The sequence below is a fragment of the Ascidiella aspersa genome, chromosome 3, assembly GCF_963924565.1.
Source record: "Ascidiella aspersa chromosome 3, kaAscAspe10.2, whole genome shotgun sequence".
Lineage (NCBI taxonomy): Eukaryota > Metazoa > Chordata > Ascidiacea > Phlebobranchia > Ascidiidae > Ascidiella > Ascidiella aspersa.
Window position 1 is genome coordinate 28,238,081 of NC_139449.1, and position 10,109 is coordinate 28,248,189.

The 10,109-nt window shown below is 34.1% G+C and overlaps 2 protein-coding genes across 2 annotated transcripts; one reads left to right on the forward strand and one right to left on the reverse strand.

Annotated features, from left to right (window-relative positions):
- The first annotated feature begins 13 nt into the window (after nt 1-13).
- Nucleotides 14-3,376, forward strand: LOC146161343 (vacuolar protein sorting-associated protein 72 homolog). The gene is made up of 6 exons (XM_083384319.1): nt 14-175; nt 629-914; nt 1,593-1,708; nt 1,869-1,941; nt 2,001-2,133; nt 2,565-3,376. The coding sequence occupies exons 1-6, from the start codon at nt 62-64 to the stop codon at nt 2,833-2,835; spliced, it is 993 nt and encodes a 330-aa protein (XP_083240445.1). The 5' UTR covers nt 14-61; the 3' UTR covers nt 2,836-3,376.
- On the reverse strand, nt 3,080-5,404 carry LOC146161344 (glucose-fructose oxidoreductase domain-containing protein 1-like). The gene is made up of 2 exons (XM_083384318.1): nt 4,219-5,404; nt 3,080-3,982 (listed from the first exon to the last, which is right to left on the reverse strand). The coding sequence occupies exons 1-2, from the start codon at nt 5,335-5,337 to the stop codon at nt 3,938-3,940; spliced, it is 1,164 nt and encodes a 387-aa protein (XP_083240444.1). The 5' UTR covers nt 5,338-5,404; the 3' UTR covers nt 3,080-3,937.
- Between the last annotated feature and the right edge of the window lie 4,705 nt (nt 5,405-10,109).

The following is a 10,109-nucleotide window of genomic DNA, read 5'->3' on the forward strand; positions in this document are numbered from 1 at the left end:
ACTGCTTTTTTTTCAGTTTGATAGAAAAAAGTTTGCCATACTTCCTTAAGCCTTACACAACATGGCTGCTGTTAGAGAACCAAGAAAAAATGCTGGCAACAGAATGTCTAAAGTACTGGAGGAAGAATTGGAAGAGGATGACTTTTACAAAACAACATATGGAGGTTTCATGGAGGCAAGTTGGAAATAAAATTAAAAAAATGTTGTACTTTGTATTGTCATCTTAAATTTAAGAGCACTTAACAATGATCTTAAACTAGTTTAATTATAATTATTTAAATTAATTATAATTTATTTATTTTTTTAATTCTTTATGTGACTCATTTTGTTATGCAGAAACAGAAAAGCACAGCTTAAGACTGATTCATGAGTTAATCTGTACATAAATCTATCTTGATTTGCAAGTTGATTTTGCACACTAAAAATAATACTATCTGCCTGCCTAAAATAAAAGTTTGTTCTTATGGATATATTCACATTAGAACCAAATACCAAAGACCTTTTAAAACAAATTCCAAAAAAATCATTTTGTGTGACCTACAGTTTTAGAAGAGATATTTACACGTGTATAACAATGTGGTTCATGTAAAAAAAGCATTTTCTGACTTTAATTTATTTTTATAAGTAGGAAGAGGAAGACAATGATTTTGACTCTGACCAAGAGGACTCTGCAGATGAAGTGGATTCAGACTTTGATCAATCGGAGCACGACGAACTGATAAGCGATGACAACGATGCAGATAAACCAAAGCGGAGGAAAAAAGGTCTTGGGGTCTCAACCAAGGCTTACAAGGAGCCGGGGGTTAAGAAAGCAATAAAGAGAAAGGATACTGACACTGGTGTGAAAACTGACAAATCCAATGATATTGAGGAACGGAGAACTCCAAAATCTGAGGCGGCACTTGATGGCCCAAGTAAGGAAAAACTTTTAAAGTCACACCCCGCTAGAAACCACATTATTACCCAATATCCAACACTAAACTTTTGGGATGGCAATTTTTTCATTTAATTAACTGCCTTGCTGCGGAAACCCTGCTGTATAACATTACCACAAAAGTAATAAATAAATTTGCTCTTTTAATGGAAATATATTCCATAAACCCTCATCTTATTGTTTAGAGAGTTTCAAAATTTTCTTAGAGTGGTGGTGAGTTGACAAAAACAATAGCCTACTGCCCACGCAGTTTCATTCTTTAAACTATTGACTCAAAATCAATTTGAGTGCATGTAGTGTTGCATTTAAAAGATTAATTATATTTTTTGCTTAACAATACAATAAACTGGCCTTTAAAAAAATTAACAACACTGTGGCCCAGGTTAACAAGGATCAGACTGTATATACTTTTTTTTTATTAGCATGTGTCATAATGTGCTCATTTCAGTAATACTAAACACTTGATTCCAATTGGCGAGAAAAATTTTATTTAACCAGCTTTTAGGTTAGCCAACCTGAATAAAGATTAGTGACCACAAAATGTGAATCTGCTAATGGATAACCTCCTCAATGTCATGGGTTAATGTAACTAACGCTTGTAGACTGCCAAAAACCCTAAATATTGCATGTACTAATGAGGCTAGCCATCATATTTCAGGCAGGAAATCATCACGACGGGCAACTGCCACCAATTCTCTTATGACAAGCATCAGAAGAAAAGAAAGGGAAGAGACTGACAAGAAAAAGAAGGCTGGAAAAAAGATTCCAATTGGGGTATTAACTTATTCTTCTACACAAATTTTAAAATGGATAATTTGCATATTTTTTAAACAATTGTTTATATAAGAATTTTACAAAGGTGCAAGACTAGTTTAAAAAAAATGGTTTTAAGACCTACGTAGTTGCCTTTTCATTTTTATTTTATCATTTAAAGGTCAGAAGACTAACACAAGAAGAACTACTTGCAGAGGCGGAAAAGACGGAAAAAAAGAACTTGAAATCACTTGGTAAGTTTTTTTTAGGCCTAAGGCTATTTTGTTCCTAATATTACCATTATTGTTGGCAGAGAACTATCAACGACTAGAGGCCAGCAGAAAAAAGACAATTTCCAAAAAGCGTGTATTTGAAGGACCAACAATAAAGTACTTGTCCACTATAATGCCTTCATTTGCAAGTAGCAACATGGTTGATGTTGAAAAGTATGAAAATTTCCATAGATATAATTCTTGTTCAGACTAGTATATGCACATCAAGCAATAACAATCACAGTTTACTTATTGAAATAAATATGTTTCTTAATTGTTAATAGGGATGTCCGATAATATCACAGGCCATACTCGATATCCAGTGGTAATATCGGTTTTGTCCAATGCTAGGGTGCCTCATTTGATGTCAAATTAATACAGGATTTTCAGTTATGATTGTCCATCAAAGACAAACTAATTAAAGTATAGTAGGTTAACAATGGAGGTAACTAAACTTATTAACGCTAAAAACCTAGAAAAATCACCATGGAATGTTTTATAAATCTATTTCGGTATTACGAACTTTGTCAAGTATAGGACATAATTTTTAAGTAAAAAAATATTAGAATCACACATTTTTTTTTAAATTGTCACCTATTTTTTAGAGTTGATTCCCCAAGTACAAACTCAGAGACGATGACCAAGTCAACAAGAAACTTTCTAGTCTTCTCTCATGACTCCACATTTCAGGAAATGTTTTCTCACAGACGAATACGCCCTAAACCACGCCTCCTTTGTCTTGTTACAAAAAAACCAGCAAAGTATGTAGACCCTCTCACAAAGATCCCTTATCATGATGCAACTGCGTACAAGCAGATTAGAGAGACCTATTCCCAAGTTCTCAATGAAAAAGGGGATAAACTAGAGGTGAAATGAGCTAAAGCAATACCATTGCCATAAAGGTACAAATTTGCTAAAAAATTGGTGTGTGAGCGTGATGGATACAGATAGCACATTCCTGAACTTATGTGTTGAATGCTCAAAATGTGTTGTCTGTGCGAGGAAAGCGGATCACTGAACATATTAATGCATTCTGTTGCTTGTTTTGACTATGTGAGAATACTCACAACTATGAACCATGTCACTTGGACCTTGTATTGGAACTTGTAAGATGGTCAACATACACAAATTTGGTTAGCGCTTCAATCAAGGGCGCAACTCTTCATGTTTAAGTGCGCAGTAAATAAACCAACACAATATATTACAAAGAAAATATTGGGTGTTGTATGTTTCAAGGGAAGACAATGCTATCATGATATACAATACAGTGATTGCTTGGAGATTAAAACGATTGAAAAGTAGTGGCAAGATAAAAAAATTGTAATTAATTTTACATTAAGTCATAGATTGCTTCATTGCATGTCATTATCCTATGGAATAATAAAAAACAATCAATGCCAGCTACAAAATCAGAACACTGTAGGTTAGAATTTGAGGAATAAGCTATGCAAACTGCTTCAAACTTGTACACCAATACAAAATATCCAGAAAATATATGCTTTCAAAGGTTAATAGTTTCTGCCAAAAAAAAATTGAATTTGATTCCATTGTTATTGTTTAGGAGGTATTGTATGGTTAAACATCCATTGACTAAATATACAGGTTGCTAACACTTTGATATATATACCTCGAAAGATTGGCACAAAAAACAAAGTCTGCTTTACGACAGACATATTTTACTTTGACAGAACCTTAACATCAAATAGTTTATCTAAGATAAAAATGTTAGACGCTAGTAGGGAGGAGCTTATAGTTGCATAGATGATATATATATATATTATTAGAAGCCTTTCATGATAAATGCAAACTTTAAACAGGAAATACTAATTTAAATACTGTGTCGTGCAGCAGCAGTTCACCAACTTAAGCTGTATGTCCTATAAATACAATAGAAATAGCATTGTCATATAAAATCATTTTGATAATAAAATCCTTTCTTTAAAAAAAGACCTTTTTAACTAACAAATGGCTTTTCTTATCATGACTTCACAGGTGTTAGTCCATTCTGACCAGTTGGGTGTACCTGAAAAATGGCAAATTTGTTAGCATACAGAGTTTGTATTTTTTACTTAAAACACATTGTTTAAAAACATCATTCTAATCTGAAACAAGATATTTTTTAACTAAATTTACAAAAAAGTGAATAATGGATTAAAAGTATTCATCAAGATAGTGCTAGTACATGCGCGTCAGCTTTACTTTTGTTATGGTACTATTATCTTCATCCTTAAAATCACAAAACTTCGAAGAAAACCCTACCTGAACCCAATCGCTAGTTTTGCTTGATTTCCTGATTGACTCCAACACAGATTGCACATATAAAGCATCCTCAAAAGTACCAGCAAACTTGAGTGGCTCCGGATCCCAACGCCTTCGGTCGTCATGCTTTGTGAAGGATGTCTTTAGTGACTCAATGAACTTTATCATGCCTTGGCAAAATGCAACTGGGATCTGTTCAATGATTTCTGCTGGAAAAAGGTTTTCAAATCCCCTTGGAAGTTCCTGGTCGTCACTTTGCATTACCTCTTGCTTACTTAGGCCCATATCAGTGGATTTATGCTGTGCAATGAGATTGCCGTCCTTGGCAATGAGACAGCCCTTTGTTCCAACTGCATAGACTTCATAGTTGAACTTTCCCGGAATGTTGTTGTTGAGCACACAAGTACAGCAGGCACCCCCTGACAATTTCATTTGAAAGGTGCAGAAATCGTCACTTGTGATTTCCCTGAATCCATTGATGTGGGACATGCTCTTCTGAAATGTGGTTAGGAACCCATGGACTTGAACAGCTTTCTGGCCAGACACAAAGTTCACAATGTCGATAAAGTGGCCACCATATTGGGCTAATATGCCACCACCCATCCGACTGTCATGCATCCAATTGTAGTACTGGTCAAGTGAGACACCGCAGTGCACACGCACTTCAAACACCAGTGCATCACCAATCTGGCCATCAGCAATTCTTTCCTTCATCATTTGAAAAGTGGGAAGAAAACGCAGGTGATATGCCATTACTGACATAAGCGCTGGGTAGTACTTTGCTGCATTCAGCATGCGCATCGTGTCTTCAAACCCCAAGCCTGCAGGTCGCTCGCACAGCACATTCTTTCCGATTCCCAGTGTTTTTACTGCAATTTGTGAGTGAAGAAAGGGTGGACAATGAATGCACACCAGATCGACGTTTGGATTCAGAAGGACGTCGTCAATGTTGCAAGTAGTAAAAGGAATTTCGAGGAGGGTGGCAAGTTTTTGGGCATCCTCTTTGGTCCTTCCCCAAATGGCTTCGATGCGGAACCCTGCTGTTCTTAGCAAATGGATAATGGCCTTGGCTCTGTGACCAGTTCCAAAGATTCCAACTCCTGGCAAAGGATGTGCCATGTTTCTTAAACTTTTCTTTTGTACATAGTTGTTATACAGATAAACAAATCTGTGGTGAACAGTTATATGTTTTCTTGTGAATAAACAGACAAAAAAAATTAGAATAATATGCCCAATTTTTTTTATGTGTGTTTTGTCAACGAAGATGAAGTAACAAAATAACTTGTTATTGTTGTAATAAAATGCCAAGCTTCAAAATTTAGGTATTTTATCGATTCAATTATTTCTAACATATGTCCATGGCAAAGGCAGTTTGACAATACATTTTTGGCACTTGTCTACAATCCTACCACAAAGCACATTATTATTTGGGTTAGAGGGCATGGTTAGCGTTTGGGTAAGTCAATTATTAAATAATAATACCATGACCCACCCACACCCAAACGCTAACCCCTACCCTAACCCAAATATTGTGTGTTAATTTAATAATTGTTTGAACGCTAAGCTAGGATTCTAGACAAGCGACAATTTTTTTTTACAAATTTAAATTATTTTAATTAAAAGAAAATAATAATTTGTCACTTTTTCGTGAAATTCCTCGCATTCCACAAAAAAACACAATAACTCGGTGAAAAATATTCTTTATCCAAGGTGCATTCAGGCGTGCAAGCCAGCAATCGTGCGTAACTAAATTCAACCAATAATAATAGCATAGTGCCACCCGCTTCGTCAACAGCCACCGAAGCACAGCGGTGAACTTACGAAAAAAAGCCCGTTTTGACTTCGGTGAAATTATAATTTTGTATCCCAGGATATAATCTCGCCCGATAGATTAGGTAAGTGTAAATCAGCGACGCATATCGCAAAAAGTGATAAATGTTAGGGTTGCCAGATGGCCTAAAATTCGAATAAAAAAACGATAAATTGTCCTAATTTTACCAGCTGTGTTCGACGGTTTGTAAATCATTAGAACAGTAAGTTTTCTGTCCTAATTTGGCTGAATTTATTTGGAACATTAAATGAAGTAAAACCATGGGCTCATGAGGCATCCAAACTTTGTTTATACCAATTTTGGCGCTGGTCTAGAATCCTACCACAACGCGCATTATTTGGGTTAGGTTGCGGGTTAGCGTTTGGGTTAAGGTGGGTCAAGTATTATTATTAAATAAAGAATATAATAATACTTGACCCACCCACACCCAAACGCTAACCAGCACCCTAACTCAAATTTTGTGCGTTGATTTCATAACTGTGGTAGGATTCTAGACCAGCGCCCCAATTTTAACAACATAAATCCCAAAGATTGTTCGCGCTTCGCGCGAATTTGATTCGTAATTTAACAGTAGTTCTAAAATTTTTATATTTTGGTTGATATATCGACGGCTCGACGCCATAGTAAATAAAAATAACCGCGCTGGTTGGTCTACAATCCTACCACATTTATTTTAACAGTAACAAAACGAAATGTCAAAATTGAAACTGCAAGAAAGGCATACATATGTAAGAATAAGTATAATAATAATACTTAAGTAACTTGACCCACCCAAACGCTAACTCTCACCCTAACCCAAATAATGTTAGCAATATAACTTCCGGATGGAATGTATTAGGATTCTAGACCAGTGCCCAATTTTTATGCAACACTGAAAAAAAGTTGTCAAAATTGAAATTACAAGGAAGAAACAATTATTGGAGAATAAATGTAATGGTGCTGGTCCAGAATCCTACCTCTACTTGACCCAAGCACACCCAAACGCAAACTCACACCCTAACCCAAATATTGTGCGTTGATTTAATAACCGTGGCAGGTTTTTTATTTATTATAATTTCAAGATTGTAGACCAATATATGAATAATCCCTTGTGAATTGTGACACAGTCATTATTACATGGTTCAAGTTTTTGAAACATGTCCTTTAAACTCTTTGTGCGTCAACCCTTAATTGCACACCTTGACACCATAAAGTTTGTTTCTGTACAATTAGGAGGTTTCTTGTTAATTATATATCCAAATATAGGAAACAAAACCCAAAACTAAAAATGATTGAATGTAAAGGCGCGTTTACATTACAGCTGCACTGAGCAAAGCGTAACTTGCATTTAAATTCTGTAGGGCGAGCTTTCACGCTTTGCTAAACTCAAGCCCATAAAAAAAAAATTATGCCCAGTGCAGCTATAGAAAAACATTACATTTTTGAGCGATTTTTATGCCCAGTGCAGCTGTAGTGAAAACAATTTCACGCTCAGCTCAGTGCAGCAGTGTAAATTAGCCTCAAGAGAGTCCCATCCATACACACTTGTGACTGCATTTTATGACACTTTTTGCTGAGACTTGGTGTGTGCAGAGCCAAACTTTTAGGTGCGCAACCATGGTTTTATGTACACCAGAGGTTTAAAATCTACAATAACTCATTTTTTTTTAAATAAGGTTTTCAAATTACTGATTCATATTTGCACACAATTCCAAATATTTGAATGTTGAACCTGGCATTCCCCGCAACTTTAATGCAGGACTAATATTCTATTGTAAAGATACATAAATAGTAGCCTAGAATGTAAAATGCATCACTACTTGTAATTGACTCTGGCATTGCCTTATAACTTACCAACATTTAACTGCAATTAGCTATAAATTATGAGCCTGGGTTGCTAAAACTGTTATATGGTCGTTGGATAGTTCGGGAACCTGGGAAACATTACCTTTATAGTTTTTTTATTAAACTATTTTGCTTATAGTAATGGTGGCATTTAGTTATTGAGTATATAAAATATCCGGTATCAGTATTAGAATGTTATATGTAGAACTATGTTGAAATTATATTAAAAAAACTTTCAAAATGATACCTACTTCTGCATGCGCTTTGATTTAAGTATTATAATGATATATGAAGAATCAAACATCCCTACCGATAACCAATGTTTGAAATCTGGGTTCTTAGGATTTTATCGAAGACTTGTATTTCTATGCCTGAAAATATTTTATTATCTGCAACCACATGTGTTTTCAATGCATTGTGCTGTAACATTACAATACAAAGCCATACAACCACTCTAAAAACAAACCTATTCTTTATTACCAGGGCGGTTATTTTTTTTTTAATGTTAAATTTTAACCTTAAAAATTGAAATTTTGACAAATTTTAACCCAAAAATATTTTTATTTGACAAAGTTTTGATCTATTTCAATACATTGATTTTTTTTTATTGTTATTATTGTTTGAAGTACGGCATTAGTATTTTGTCGACGACAACTACCGGTTGAACACAAATCAGTTATTTTTCGATTTTATGCAAAACTCATGCAAATGATTAGTTGATATTTTTGTCATTTTGAAAAAGACGAACAACTATAAAAATCCCAAAGAAAAACAAGTCGCTTGTTTATTTAAAAAATGTTGTGTAAGCAGTTGAAATAAAAGGTAAAAATATTTGCAGAAAATTAACACAGACCTATTTATTGAAATAGGACATGGGATAATTGCACATGTCAAGCGAAAAAAACAAGTTCAGGCTGCATTTTTTATGAACTTGTTTCAGTATTTGCTTCACTAAATTCCTGGCCAATATGCTATACTGCTAATAAGATAACCATATGTTATGATTTGATTCTAACCAATGTCAATAACCCCACCCATGCCCCCATTCTAATAATGCTTCTAACCTTAGCATTAACAATTCTAGCAACAAGGCTTTCCTAACATTGCCCACCCTATCTTTGTGTGTGATCTCACCATGGACCATGGCGTTTCTCTGAAATTTTATTTTTTAAACCACCGATATCTAGGGCTAATATTTTTTGACGTAAAAAAATGAGAAATTTTAATGTAAAAAATTGAAATTTTGACCTATTAGAAATACATTTGATTTAAACAACTTTTTGTTGTTTGAAGTACTGCATAAGTGTCTCGGCGTCGTCAATCACACGTTTTTGATGTTTATTTACTACCGGTTAAAGACAAATTTGTTATTTTTCAGATTTATGCAAAACTAGTTAAAAAATACTTATAGTTGATATATTTATCATTTAAAAAGGAAAAACAACTATAAAAATGCCAAAGGAAACAAATCGCTGTTTTTTTTAGAAAAATGTTGTGTAAACAGTTCAAATACAAGGTAAAATAATTGCAGAAAATTACCTAGCATATTATCGAAATAGGAAATGGGATAACTGCAAATCATAAGGGAAAAAACACAGCAAATACCGTTCAGTACATTTCTCAAAATCAGAAATACACTATATAGGCCTATTGGCCTAAGGCAAAAACAAAGTTCAAGCTGAACCTTATGCGATAAACTAGATCTGGGTGGTTAATTCTGCCGGCTCGCATATACCGTAATATTGCTCTAATCAAGATATAATACAGTCAAAATGTCATTGAATATAATTCGGAACTGATTTTTTATGATAAAATTTTTACTTTTTTTGACAAGTCAAAAATCTTTTTAATTTTTTTTCCCCTCTAGATAACCAATTAAACTTAACATTTTTTATCCCATAAATCCATGTGAAAAACCTTGATAAAAATCTCCATTTATGTTGTAAATAGTAACTTAAAGATATAACCTAGAAGTTTGTTCGTTTTTAAAAACTGCTTACTTATCATAAATAAACAACTCTCCTGCATTATATATATTTTTCCACTAATCATGGACAAATAGCTGCCAGTATTCCCCATGTCATTATACATTTATTATACAGTAAACAAAATTGTAAGTATTTGCTCCACTGCTCCAGATCAATCTTATTTGTCACCCCTTAGTGGATTAGTATAAGGTATGGTGCATAGCAATCCAAAAAGCTCTTACTTTTGACTACTTCTGAATATAGTACTT